At 42.9% G+C, this 14,671-nt stretch overlaps 1 protein-coding gene across 3 annotated transcripts in view; it reads left to right on the top strand.

The window, feature by feature from the left end:
* The window catches only part of IFT172 (intraflagellar transport 172), a 37,659-nt gene continuing 22,988 nt past the window's right edge, over positions 1–14,671 (top strand). For 2 of the 3 annotated variants that reach the window (XR_015136572.1, XM_086326022.1), the window contains exons 1-14: positions 1–290; positions 2,871–3,014; positions 3,257–3,369; positions 3,805–3,844; positions 4,150–4,215; positions 4,428–4,507; positions 4,720–4,807; positions 5,810–6,024; positions 6,925–7,048; positions 7,464–7,559; positions 8,460–8,621; positions 8,977–9,030; positions 9,253–9,356; positions 9,532–9,617. Coding sequence is in view for 1 of the 3 variants with exons in the window: in XM_086326022.1 (XP_086182148.1) it covers positions 252–290; positions 2,871–3,014; positions 3,257–3,369; positions 3,805–3,844; positions 4,150–4,215; positions 4,428–4,507; positions 4,720–4,807; positions 5,810–6,024; positions 6,925–7,048; positions 7,464–7,559; positions 8,460–8,621; positions 8,977–9,030; positions 9,253–9,356; positions 9,532–9,617 (1,411 nt within the window). In the remaining 2 variants the exon portion in view is untranslated. The remainder of the gene's footprint in view (positions 291–2,870; positions 3,015–3,256; positions 3,370–3,804; positions 3,845–4,149; positions 4,216–4,427; positions 4,508–4,719; positions 4,808–5,809; positions 6,025–6,924; positions 7,049–7,463; positions 7,560–8,459; positions 8,622–8,976; positions 9,031–9,252; positions 9,357–9,531; positions 9,618–14,671) is intronic. The other variant, XM_086326024.1, reaches the window with a different exon arrangement.

Genomic DNA, 14,671 nt, shown 5'->3' with positions numbered 1-14,671 from the left:
GGGTTTGCATGCCGCGACGGGATTGGTCGAGAAGAGAAGTCTGCAAACCCTCTCAGGGTCCCGCCCTAGATCTCAACGCGCCTGCGCGCGCTCTGTTTGCTAAGCTACGAAACTGCGTGGTGACCTTGCGACGCGTGTCGCGCTCAGGTCGCTAGTGCGTCAGCGGCCGTCGCTGCGGCTGCGTGGCGGGTTGTCCAGGTAACCACGGGAGTTGTCGCTGTCTGTAGGCATCTGAGAGACAGGTGTTCGTCATGCAGTTGAAGCACCTGAGGACGCTGCTGAGCCCTCAGGTGAGGAGTCGCGTGCCTCTTCCCTCCCTCGCCCGCCTTAGTGTTCCAAGGAAAGTGGGGGATTGAAGTTTGAAAACGGTGAGCGCCTACTGTGTGCAGAAGACCGAAGGCTTTAGCGGTGATACGGACTCTGCTCCGTCGATAGAGTGTGAAGTAGGCGAGAGGGGCTGCTGAGCACCGTAGCTTTCCGTTCATTTCATTTAACGGATCAGTTGTGTACCAGGTCCCATGCTGGGGCTCCAGAACTTCCCCAGTTGTTGCCTTTGCTTTCGAGAGGCTCGTACTAGAGGAAGAAACGCGTGTGTAAACAACTAACAATAATCTACATCGCTTAAATGAGCGCTCTAGGTGCATGTCCCACCGAAGGGAGTGCAGGCGACCACACCGTTCGTTTTGATGGTGAAAATCTCAGATTCAGAAGAGGCTGGGCACTAGGGATGTAACCGTAGAACATGTTGAAGAAAGGCGGGGTTTTGGAGTTAGGAGACCAGAATTCAAGTCCTAGCGTCACCACTACTTTAAATAAATGACCGGATACCCCTGACTTTAGCCTTTATCGCACAGGCTCTTTAAGCACTCATCCAAACTTCTACATTTGGTAAATGGGAATAATAGTAATCGCAGCTTTAGGGGATTAGGGGAAAGAGTTAAAGGCAGTAGTATACACAAGAGAACCTTGTAAACTAAAAAGCAGCGTGAAAACTGTTAGACAAGAGAGAACGATATTCAAAATTCAAAGGACAAAATAATACAAAGCAAGAATATCTGTCATAATTGAATGTTTAATGTGTACCAGGGCAGCATAAATAAAGAAGTTGGGGTTGTGGATTATAGAATCAGGTACACGTGGATTTAAATCTTGATACTGCCACTTAAACTGTGTTTGTAAATTTGAGCAAATTACTTAGACTATCTGTGCCTCCATCTGGAAAAGATGAATAAGAGTAGCACCTACCTCAGTAATGAGATAAAGTGAGATAATGTGTATCACACACTTAGCAAAGTGCCTAATCTGTAGTGCTCGTTAAAACTTAGCTATTATCCTCTATCTCTGCCTCATTTAATCCTCACAACAGTCCTGTGAGGTACATATTGTAGAGAAAGGAGAATTGATTGTGGGAATCAGGAAGGCTTCACAGAGCATGTGGCTTTAGGAAAATAGAAGGAAACTAGAACAAAAGAGAGGTGTACTCATTGCTTTGAATCTGTATTTTGAAAATTCCTTTACCCTAATGGAATAATTGGAAATGAAATCTCCCTTCAGTCTTTCAAAATAAGGTGATGTCAGATGCAGGAAAGGACTGAGTGCCCAGGATGGGGCAAAATGATGAAGGAAGATGGTCAGCAACAATTAATGAGGAGCCCTCAACACTCCTAACCTAATTTAGTCAAGAGTTGGAGAAGGCTAAAGGTGGTGGGGTGACTATTTTCTGATTCTGGTTTGAGGATTTTGATGGGAAAAAGGCCCTTTTTACCTCTGACGTTGAAAGTGGGTAGGTTAGAAGTAAAAATTAACAATGTTTTAAGCCAGGGCTCTACAGCCCAAGTAGTTAATCAAACGGAGCAGAAACTAGATTTTTTTTTTTCAATTTCTAGGAGGGAAATCCTTAGTGCAGAACCTGCTGCATAGACCACCAGGGCTGGTGGTGGAAGGGACAGACATAGCAAGAATAATTCACCAGGAGTTGATCACTTCTAATTTGGGCCTCTGTGAAGTGGATTGTTAAGGGAAAAAAAACAACGACAGAAATAAAAATAAAAAACAAAGGCATTTTTTGAATCCTAAGTCTCAACTGTAATTATTTTACTTCCCATTCCAGAACTTTTACTGTCTCTCCCTTTTCTCCCAAATAAGTCCAAACTCAGCCTAGCTTAAAAGAGCCTTCCTGAATTGGCTTCCATTTATTTTTTGTGCCTTCCCCCTTCTGTTCTGCTATTAACAATGTAGTGTCAGCTAAATTAAATGACTGTTTATTCACCAGAACTTGTTATCGCTCATGCCATTTCTTCTACCTCAGAGAATTTCCCTACGTAACTGTCTCCATTGTTCAAAGCTTAGTGTTGATCATTTAAATGGAAAATTATCTCGGGCTTTTCCAAACTGTTATAGTGCTTTGTATGTGCCTCCCTTATGGGAGTTTTCCCATTTTTAGATCTTTGGGCAGGAACCACGTTTTGCTCTTTGTCTCTATCTCTCAGCCCTTGGCCAAGTGCCTTTTTCAGTATGGTACTCAAAAACATTAATTGAATTAATGGCTAAAGACCAAAACTTAATCAGACCAGTTGCATTTATTTCAGTAGCAGAATGAGGGAATAAGAAGGCCACTGTAGGGACATAGCGGTACTTACTCACTGTGTCACTTCCTAGTGCGTTTGCATTATGGTTTCTAGAAGCAGTTTATTCCACCATCCAGGGCTCTGAGGCCTCAGAGACCTGGATAGATCATGGGCATCTCTTTGTTTTAAGGACTGTGCTAGAAGGAAAATTGACCAAAGTCACACTAGAAGTAATGGAACTAGAAATGCTAATAGCATTCTCCGCCAGCATCTGGATTATTTTTGTCCCCTTTACCTCTGCAGGATGGAGCTGCAAAGGTCACCTGCATGGCATGGTCCCAGAACAATGCCAAATTTGCTGTCTGCACAGTGGACCGTGTGGTCTTACTATATGATGAACATGGGGAGCGAAGAGATAAATTCTCCACCAAACCAGCCGACATGAAGGTGAAGGGAATACTCACGTGTACCTTAATCTGTTGATGGGACCTTATAAACCTAGAAGGCTTCCTAACCTGCTTCCTAGCCACAGGCATAGGAAATGGCCTGCACTTCCTTTTCTTAGTACAAAGCCCTCAAGCCCGCTACCATCAATATGCACTTGTTCTTCTCTTTTCAGTATACTCACTACTTCTTTTTTCTGTCCTTTTCTTTCTTTCTTATTTTTTGTTTTCTTTTTTGACTCTTAGTATGGCAGGAAGAGCTATATGGTGAAGGGCATGGCTTTTTCTCCTGATTCCACTAAGATTGCCATAGGACAGACTGACAACATCATCTATGTCTACAAGATTGGAGAAGACTGGTGAGGATAGAGATTGGGAGATGGGGTGTCCCAGAGAAGAAGGGAAAGGCAGGAAGAAATGCCTCCCTGGGAAGGGGGAATGGAGAAAATAAGGAGCCTTGCTGGAGCTTAGAAGGCAGGGGCCTTCTGGAGTCTGTTGCTGCCTTCCCTTTGCCTGAACTGTGTTTCCTGTGATCCCATCCCTGGAGGAATCAGTCTTAGATCAACAAGGAGGCCCTCTGAGATCCTGGGGAGCCAGGAGTGATGTTCTGTTTTTACTATTCTTCCAAAGCTACTCTGGCTCCTTCTTATGCCTCCTCGAGGGCTTCCGTGGAGTGACAGGCAACACTGGTGGGCCAAGGATGGTGTCTGCAACTCCTTCCCCTCCCCCAGCATCATTTGTGGCATTTATTCATGGATGTGGTTTTTAATATGCTTCTCTCCTTTATTTGGCAGGGGTGACAAGAAAGTCATTTGTAACAAGTTCATCCAGACGGTAATGTTCTTACCAATCCCTGAGAGATCAGGAGGAACAAACATATCAATATATCTGCTTATAAATACAGCCAGAAGTTGGCATTTGTTAATATCTGTCTCTGACTTTTCCTGCTGCATGAATGGTGCTGCCTGGCTGCTTACCCGCCTGTGCCTTCCTCCTTAGAGCCCAGTCATGTCCCCTCCTCTCCTTCCCTGTGGGCGGTTGGGGTGGTGGCATGTGATAGGCTGTTCAGGTTTAGATTGTCTATCTGTGTGCTCATATACATAGATAGGCTTATCCTTTTCATTCTTGCTTTCTTCCAGAGTGCTGTTACTTGCCTGCAGTGGCCAGCAGAATACGTCATTGTCTTTGGGCTGGCTGAAGGAAAGGTAAAGGAGGGAAGAGAAGCACAGGAGAGGCTGTGGATGGGGATAATGGTTCTGGAAAGAGGTATATGGTTAATCTTCTCCCTGAGGGTCAAGTTACGTATTGGGGGGAGACCACACAGGGAACAGTTCTTGTGTTTTTATTTCTGTCCCTTAGGTCCTGGATAGAGTTGAAAGTAGCCTAACCAGACTTGTGTCCACTCTCCCATTTTCAGGTTCGTTTAGCAAACACCAAAACTAACAAATCATCTACCATCTATGGGACAGATTCTTATGTGGTGTCCTTGACAACAAAGTGAGTAAGGAAGAATGGTATCCCAGAAGCTTGGGAATGGTAGGAAAAGCTCGAGTCTTGGCTTGAGGGACCATAGTGTGAACGATGGGGAGGGCTGGGAGCGGGAACCACAGGTAGAGTAGTCTGATGAGGAAGGGGACTTTCTTGGGGAGACAGGATGTTCTAACTGCTTCCTTTATGTCTCTCCTTTCTTTCTTTTCTCCTTTTTTTAGTTGCTCTGGGAAAGGAATTCTCTCGGGTCATGCAGATGGCACCATTGTTAGGTATTTCTTTGATGATGAAGGCTCAGGAGAGTCACAGGTATGAATAAAGGGTGCTCTGGGAAAGGGGAGAAGGAAATCCCAAGCACTGTCCTAGGGGAGGTTGGACATCTAAGAAAGTTAGATTATGGTGCTCAGGGAGGAGGCTGGAAGGTGAGGCCTCAGGCAGAGAGACACCTGGATGTGGCCGCAGAAGAGGATTTGTTTTCAGGAGGCCAGAGCTTAATAGTTATAGGAAAGGATGAATCAAGTGGAAGGGACCTTGAGGCAAAGGGAAATAAAGACTCTGAGAGAAATGAAAATTAAAAATTATTCTCATTTATGTAAAATGTTTTACATATATTTATAAATTCAAAGAACAAAAGAGTTGTTTATGCTTGAAAAGGGAAATATAGAGGAATAAAGGAAGGTTCATGTTTTAATCCTCTATTGTTTGAATCATTTACAATAAGAATGATCTGTATCATGATTAAACGTGCCCTTCCTAAAATAAAGAAGTCGTATATTCCCTGTGGGCCTATACAGTGTTGGTTGATGTGTAGGTCAGCTTCCTTTGGGAGCCTTACTAGGTGAGTATTGAAGATCTCCAAACAAGTATTTTGAGGTTTCCTTTTGAACATAAGGGCTTCCCTTGGGGCTCCTCTGGTAAAGAATCCGCCTGCAATGCGGGAGACCTGGGTTCGACCCCTGGGTTGGGAAGATCCCCTGGAGAAGGGAAAGGCTACCCATTACAGTATTCTGGCCTGGAAAATTCCATGGACTGCATAGTTCATGGGGTCGCAAAGAGTCAGACATGACTGAGCGACTTTCACTTTGAACATAAAATTGATAAATGCATATATATTAAAATGTCATAGAAGATGAGTGTGTGGTAAAGATAGATAATTTGTGAAGTCTTCAGATTAGGATGTGTTATGGCAGGAAAATGTTGGGGAAAAGATTTCCTCGAGTAGAATTGTCCAAGGGAGTGTGTCAGATGCTAGGAATGAGAAATTTCTGAGGTGGTGTCCTCAGAGTGACAGAAACCCTCTTCTACTCTTAGGGAAAGTTGGTGAACCATCCGTGCCCACCCTATGCCTTGGCGTGGGCAACCAACAGCATTGTGGCTGCAGGCTGTGACCGGAGGATTGTGGCCTATGGAAAGGAAGGCCATGTGCTACAAACTTTTGACTACAGCCGTGACCCTCTGGAGCGGGAGTTCACCACAGCTGCAGCAAGTCCTGGGGGCCAGTCGGTTGTGCTGGGAAGCTATGACAGGTGGGTCCCTGTCCAGCTGTGGCTTCTGCCTACTTTCCCTGTGTACACTCTTCTTTAGCCCAGTTTTGCTTCCCAACCAGAGTGGAAGACTGGTTGAGCGTCAGAATCAAGTGATTCTCAAGTTTTAATTCATGCACATTTTCCTCTTCCTGCTCCCACCATCCACTAGCATGCTATCAGTTCCAAGATTCACCGTGCTCTGGTCGTGTGTCTCAGTCTCTCCCCAGGACTCCACAGCAGACTTTATCTCTACTTTCTTTGTATTCCCGTTGCACCTTTTCAGACTACTGGCTTTGTGTTTATCACACTGTATTATCCTTTGGTGTTTGTATCTAATGGGCTAATTTGAAGAGCCCTTAAGAAGAGAGCCTCTATTATTTTTTTTTTCAAGTCTCCAGAGCCTAGATTAGCATCTAGTATATCATAGGTGCTCAGATGTTTGTGAATGCATAAATGATGGGATGGTGCATAAACAGCTGGAGTCTAGGTCCCATCTCTTCCTGGAGTGCTTTTAACCCCAGCTTTGTCAGTGCTGTCTTTGTCCCTTTCAGTCTCATGTATGTCTCTTCCTTTCTTTCTTCTCTGACTCCTAGCAATTCTCTTTTCGTTTTCTGTATTTCTCTATACTAACAGCTCATTTTTCTAAATATCCACAGTCCCTTTTTATTTTTTCACTCCTATCTCTCTTACTCTATTTTACTTTTGACTTGATTTTCCCAGTTTATTTCCCTCGAACATTTTTGTCCTCTCCTACTAGACCCCCCACCTCCCGCCACCTTGTCTGTTTTCTTTTATTTCCTCTGTTCTCTGATATAGCAAAACTCATTTCCTTCCATTACAAGCCCATTTTCACTTTTTCTCAGCCTCCATCTCTTCTAAAAGCCACATACTTAATTTCAGACTTCGGGTGCTCAACTGGAGTCCTCGGAGAAATATCTGGGAAGAGGCAAAGCCCAAGGAGATTGCCAACTTATACACCATCACTGCCTTGGCCTGGAAGCGGGATGGCTCACGACTCTGTGCGGTATGCAACTAGTAACCCCTTTCTGCTTTGGTGACTTCTTCAAATTAAGAAAAATCCCACCTATCTTAAAGCACTCTCTCCTGACACTGGAGAAACTCCTCTTCCCTTTTGATCGCAGTCTAAAACTCCAGTGTTGCAGGCAGGAAAGAGAAATCCATACTTTATTCGGGGTCACATGGGTCAAGAGTTTATAGGCAGGGCTAGTTTCTCCCTCATATCCCATCACTAACTACGTGATGCTCTTGAGTCCTGCAAGTGCACCTCTTTCCTGCTGATACTTCCAAAACCTACCAACCCTTTCACTGCCGACTCTTCTGTAGATTCTAGAACCTAGGGTTTGAGAGTGTCTCTAAATACCCTCTTCACGCCTCTACGCTGTGTGTGTTACCCTTTATGCTGCCACTTTCCCTTCCAGGGCACACTCTGTGGTGGAGTGGAACAGTTTGACTGCTGCCTCCGAAGGAGCATTTACAAGAATAAGTTTGAATTGACTTATGTGGGACCTAGCCAGGTAAGCAGCTGATAGCCTACCACACTGAGGTCATGCCATGGCTCATTCATCCCTGTAGTACTACCCTGTGGTCTGGCCACAACATAGACTCAAATTTAACCTCTGGCAGAGCTGTTCTGAGGAACAGAATATGTCTGACAACTTTCCCACAGTAGGTCTTCCAGCCTATTGTAAGAGAAGGATTATTCTCTTCTCTTCTCTTATTAAAAATACCAGGTTTAAGGGGTACAGAGATTGCCATTTACATCTTCCTGGTTTAAAACTTGACTCCCTATAGGATGTCAACTGGGGAAATTAATAGGATTATAATTCTGAATTCCTTTGTTTTAGGGCCTCTGAACTCATTGTATATGATGTTGCAAGCTCATGCCTTAGGTCCTGAACCCAGTTTTATCTTTTCTCTACCTCTACCCTCTTTTCCTTCATTTATTATTCATTGATTCCTTCAGTCTTTCAGTTTCTCCAGAAATATTTGTCCTTTCTTTATCTGTCAGCACTGTTAGGCGTTGAGAATTCAAAGATGGTTATCTGTAATACATTGTCCCTTAATTGAGATCATTCTAGTGAAGGAGACACATGTATCAAAAAATAATATAGCACACATGGTAAAGTTATAAAAGTTTGTAGAGAGAGCTACAGGAACATAGGGTGAGTGATTAGTTTAACCCAGTGGAACTTTCAGAATCATTTGTATTATAAGCATTGAAAGAGATAATAGATGAAAGCGTTTTATAAATAGTAAAAGCATTATAAATGTGAGATGTCCTTTTTACCAAGAATATCCCAGGCCAGGCAAGGAAACAAGATGTGCTTTTGCTTAGCACTGTGGCGGTAGGCAAAGGACACAGCCCATTCCCCCCACTTTCGGACTGGGGGAGCTGAGACTCCTCTTTTACCAAGGTGATTGTGAAGAACCTCTCATCGGGGACCCGAGTGGTACTCAAGTCACACTATGGCTACGAGGTGGAAGAAGTGAAAATCCTGGGAAAGGAACGCTACCTGGTGGCCCACACGTCAGACACACTGCTGCTGGGGGACCTGACCACAAATCGCCTTAGTGAGGTAGGAACCAAACATGGAGAGGTGGGGAATGGGGCATCCTGAGGTGTTGCCCAGATGAGGCAGGGTCCCTGGGGAAGGTCTCCATGGGATGCTCTAATATTCCTGTGTTGGGGACCTGGTTTCAGGGAGTGAGATCCAGGTTTAGAATCCTGGAATATGAATCACTGCTGTTGGACTTTTTTTTTAACACCTTCTCCCAGAAGCACAGGGTCCAAGGCAGAATCTGACATAGCATCTCTCTTGTGCAATGTCAGACCTCCCCAGATCAATCTCTCTGCGTCCCACCCTGCTGTTCTTGCAGCATTGCCTCAGGTGGTTATCCACAGGTTCCTTATGTCTTCTTCCCCCTTAACAGGTAGCTTGGCAGGGATCTGGTGGCAATGAGAAGTATTTCTTTGAAAATGAAAATGTGAGTAGAGCTTGATTCACCATAAACCTTCTTTTAGCTTCTGTGTCATAGGATGGCAAGTGGTAAGGGGTTGAGGAAACAGCAGATAAAAATGGGAAGGTGAAATAGAGGAACAGAATAAAGAGAAAAGTGGACTTTGCTATAAACTCGCAATGTACCTCCCTCGACTGTCTCTTTCTTCATGCAATCTTTCCACCATATAACAATCCCATTCATCCCCAGGTGTGCATGATCTTCAATGCTGGAGAGCTCACCCTTGTGGAATATGGGAGTAATGATACCCTGGGTTCTGTACGTACTGAATTCATGAACCCCCATCTCATCAGGTAACCCCACCTAGTTCTCTAAATTTTTGAAACCCAAAAGATTTCCTTTTTGACTTCTAACTCCTGTATCCTCGAGTTAATCTAAAACCTTCATCCCATGTCTTGTTTCAGAGCTATTGTTAAACATCCTAGCTACCTAAGCCCGTTTTGCCTTACCTGACCTTTCATGTTTCAGTGTCCGTATTAATGAGAGGCGTCAGCGAGGAATGGAGGATAATAAGAAATTGGCTTATCTTGTTGATATCAAGACTATTGCTATAGGTGAGTAAGACTCCCTCATAATTGTAATAACAAAATTGATGTTTATAAAGCACTTCCATATCACAGGATTGTATGCAGTGGAGAATCCAAGACTCTCAGAGACAGCAGGTAAATGTGCGTCTGCATTCTTACAGTGGATATGTGAAATGCTTAAATTCACGTGTGTGTCTGTGTCTAGAAGTCTAGATATAGATACCTTGGTGTGTATAGGCCTGCCCATATAATTATTCATGTTCTGTAGGCATTTATCTTAGGGCTGGGAAATTGTGAATTGTAGAGAAGAACCATTAGAAAATTTAAGAATTTTCCTGTTTAGACTTCATAGGATCACAGATTCTTAGAACTGGTAAGTCCCCTTAGGAAGGGGACTTACTTTCTGTATAGTTTGTCATTAATAAGTAGTGATGACACATTGTATATACATATCACAAGTGTTCACATTTATAAATCGTACTTATATATTAATAGTTAATTTTGTATCATGAAATGTTTCAAGCATAGGGAAAGAGTATAAAGAATAGCATGATATTCTCTAAAAAGCTTATTAGAGAATAACATATCCAGGTAGTGTAGTTGTTAACAGCAGAGCTCTGGAGTCAAACCTCCCCACTTGTCTACTTACTACCTGTGTGATCTTCAGGTAAGTTACTTATCCTTTCTGTATCTCAATTTCCTCATCTACAAAGTGGGGATAAAAATAGCACCTACTTCGTATGAAAAGCACTTAGACTAGTGCCTAGTATATGATAAGTGCGTAATAAATGTTAGCTATTGATAATAATAATATTATTATTACTTGTATACCCATAATATTATATGAATAGCTAACATTTGTTACATACTTACTATATACCAAACAGTAGTCTAAGTGCTTTTCTTATTATTATTACTTGTATACCCATGGGCTTCCCTGATGGCTGAGTGGGTAAAGAATCTGCCTGCAATGCAGGAGACGTAGGAGACAGGGGTTCAATCCTGTGCTGGGAAGATTCCCTGGAGAAGGAAATGGCAACCCACTCCAGTATTCTTGCTTGGAAAATCCCATGGACAGAGGAGCCTGACAGGCTACAGTCCATGGGGTAACAGAAGGGTCAGACATGACTTAGTGACAGGGAAGAGCTCTATACCCATACCAAATTCTGTCAAATCCTTAACGTTCCATTATATTTTCCTTGGATCTTTTCTCTCTTCTTTTATTGGTGGACATTTAAGTTGTTGGTTTTTCCCTATTGCAGTATTTCAGTTCTCTAAGGTTTACACCCAGCATGGAATTGCTGAATCATAAAAGAGGTACATCCTCAATTTCACTAAATATTTCCAAATTGCTCTCTGAAGAGGTTGTACCAGTTTACAGTCCCACCAGCAGTTACAGTTCCACATCCTCTCCAATGCTTGAAATTGCCTGACTTCATAATTGGCTCAATTTGATGTGTTCAATATATGAAAATATATTTCATTGTATTAATTTTTTGTTCATTTGTTTATTGGCATTTTGGATTTCTTCTTCCATGAGTTGCCAGTTTATATCCATTGCCTCTTTTTAAAATTAGATTGTCTTTTTCTTGTTTGGGCTTCCCTTGTGGCTCAGCTGGTACGGAATCCACCCGAGATGCGGGAGACCTGGGTTCAATCACTGGGTTGGGAAGATCCCCTGGAGAAGGGAAAGGGTACCCACTCCAGTATTCTGGCCTGGATAATTCCATGGACTGTGTAGTCCATGGGGTCGCAAAGAGTCTGACATGACTGAGTGACTTTCACTTTCTTTCTTGTTTACTTGAAGGAGTTCTGTGTGTGTGCAGGTATAGACTTTGATGGTTATTTGCGCTGCAGTTATTTTGTCTCCGCCTGTGGCTTGTCTTTTCTCTCCTTTTCAGCATCTCTTAGTGTTTAGACATTTTTAAGTTTAATGTAGTTCATTTCATCACTTTTTAAAAATTGAAGTATAGTTGATTTACAGTGTTGTGTATCACTTTTTAATAAATAGTTTGTAGGTTTTGAGGTCTTATTTAGGAAATCCCTTTCTACTCCCTCCTATATTTTGGCACTTAAAATTTTTGCCTTTTACCTGGAATTTATTTTTGTGCATAATATAAGTAGAAATCTAATTTTATTTTTCCATATGTGTAACTATTTATTGAAAATCCATTCTTCACCCAGTAATACATTATGTCATCTCTCATAAATCAAGTTTCCATATACATATGGGTCTGTCCTTAAGATATTTTTACATTTCTAGAGTTTTATATTTCATATGAGGTTTCTGAGCTCAGAAATATAAGTATAATGCAAATAATAACACAGTCCACTGGCCTAAGTTCTAATAGCAGTAGTGAGCCATATGACTTTGGACAAGTCACCTCACTCTGTAGGTCTCATCTTCAGTGTACACTGACAGAGTTTATCTCTTAACTTTTTTGGGTCACCAACCCCTTTGAGTGTCTAATTAAAAGCATAAATCCTTTCCCAGAAAAATATCTACACACATAATTTTGTATGTAATTTCAGGGTGCTCATAGAAATAGGGTCCCCACAGCTTTAGCACTTTCTAATTGTACTTATAATTGAGGCGTTAAAACATGGATTTACTGATTTTGCTTTTGAATTAAAGAAAAATTCATTTTTAAGTTGGTCATCCCAGTTGTGGATATCAGCTGGCATTTGGTTTTTAGCTTCAGTCAGTTCAGTTCAGTTCAGTTCAGTCGCTCAGTCGTGTCTGACTCTTTGTGACCCCAATAATCGCAGCATGCCAGGCCTCCCTGTCCATCGCCAACTCCCGGAGTTCACTCAAACTCACGTCCATCAAGTCCGTGATGCCATCCAGCCATCTCATCCTATGTCGTCCCCTTCTCCTCCTGCCCCCAATCCTTCCCAGCATCAGAGTCTTTTCCAATGAGTCAGCTCTTCACATGAGGTGGCCAAAGTACTGGAGTTTCAGCTTTAGCATCATTCCTTCCAAAGAAATCCCAGGGCTGATCTCCTTCAGAATGGACTGGTTGGATCTCCTTGCAGTCCAAGGGACTCTCAAGAGTCTTCTCCAACACCACAGTTCAGAAGCATCAATTCTTCGGCGCTCAGCTTTCTTCACAGTCCAACTCTCGCATCCATACATGACCACTGGAAAAACCATAGCCTTGACTAGATGGACCTTTGTTGGCAAAGTAATGTCTCTGCTTTTGAATATGCTATCTAGGTTGGTCATAACTTTCCTTCCGAGGAGTAAGCGTCTTTTAATTTCATGGCTGCAGTCACCATCTGCAGTGATTTTGGAGCCCAGAAAAATAAAGTCTGACACTGTTTCCATTGTTTCCCCATCTATTTGCCATGAAGTGATGGGACCAGATGCCATGATCTTCATTTTCTGAATGTTGAGTTTTAAGCCAACTTTTTCACTCTCCTCTTTCACTTTCATCAAGAGGCTTTTTAGTTCCTCTTCACTTTCTGCCATAAGGGTGGTGTCATCTGCATATCTGAGGTTATTGATATTTCTCCTGGCAATCTTGATTCCAGCTCGTGCTTCTTCCAGCCCAGCGTTTCTCATGATGTACTCTGCATAGAAGTTAAATAAGCAGGGTGACCATATACAGCCTTGACGTACTCCTTTTCCTGTTGGAACCAGTCTGTTGTTCCATGTCCAGTTCTAACTGGTGCTTCCTGACCTGCATACAGGTTTCTCAAGAGGCAGGTCAGGTGGTCTGGTATTCCCATCTCTTTCAGAATTGTCCACAGTTTATTCTGATCCACACAGTCAAAGGCTTTGGCATAGTCAATAAAGCAGAAATAGATGTTTTTCTGGAACTCTCTTGCTTTTTCGATGATCCAGTGGATGTTGGCAATCTGATCTTAAGCATATATAACAAAAGCAAGCACATTGCTCATTGATAATGTATAAGATAATTGACAATGTATGCTGCTGCTGCTGCTAAGTCGCTTCAGTCATTTCCGACTCTGTGCAACGCCATAGACGGCAGCCCACCAGGCTCCCCAGTCCCTGGGATTCTCCAGACAAGAACACTGGAGTGGGTTGCCAGTGCTTTCTCCAGAATTGACAATATATCAGTTCAGTTCAGTTCGGTTCAGTCGCTCAGTTGTGTCTGACTTTTTGCGACCCCATGAATCGCAGCACACCAGGCCTCCCTGTCCATCACCAACACCCAGAGTCCACCCAAACCCACGTCCATTGAGTCAGTGATGCCATCCAACCATCTTCTCCTCTGTCATCCCCTTCTCCTCCTGCCCTCAATCTTTCCCAGCATTAGGGTCTTGTCAAATGAGTCAGCTCTTCACATCAGGTGGCCAAAGTATTGGAGTTTCAGCTTCAACATCAGTCCTTCCAATGAACACCCAGGACTGATCTCCTGTAGGATGGACTGGTTGGATCTCCTTGCAGTCCAAGGGACCCTCAAGTCTTCTCCAACACCACAGTTCAAAAGCATCAATTCTTCAGTGCTCAGCTTTCTTTATAGTCCAACTCTCACATCCATACATGACCACTGGAAAAACCATAGCCTTGACTAGATGGACGTTTGTTGACAAAGTAATGTCTCTGCTTTTTAATATGCTATCTAGGTTGGTCATAACTTTCCTTCCAAGGAGGAAGCGTCTTTTAATTTCATGGCTGCAGTCACCATCTACAGTGATTTTGGAGCCCAGAAAATTAAAATCAGCCACTGTTTCCACTGTTTCCGCATCTACTTCCCATGAAGTGATGGGACCAGATGCCATGATGTTAGTTTTCTGAATGTTAAGTTTTAAGGCAACTTTTTCACTCTCCACTTTCACTTTCATCAAGAGGCTCTTTAGTTCCTCTTCGCTTGCTGCCGTAAGGGTGGTGTCATCTGTATATCTGAAGTTATTGATATTTCTCCCAGCAATCTTGATTCCAGCTCATGCTTCTTCCAGCCCAGTGTTTCTCATGATGTACTCTGCATATAAGTTAAATAAGCAGGGTGACAATATACAGCCTTGATGTGCTCCTTTTTCTGTTTGGAACCAGTCTGTTGTTCCATGTCCAGTTCTAACTGTTGCTTCCTGACCTGCATACAGGTTTCTCAAGA

The sequence above is a fragment of the Bos grunniens genome, chromosome 11, assembly GCF_055505025.1.
Source record: "Bos grunniens cultivar Pamir isolate PY7600 chromosome 11, Bosgru_T2T1.0, whole genome shotgun sequence".
Taxonomy (NCBI): Eukaryota; Metazoa; Chordata; class Mammalia; order Artiodactyla; family Bovidae; genus Bos; species Bos grunniens.
This window is presented reverse-complemented; position numbering and strand designations above follow the sequence as displayed.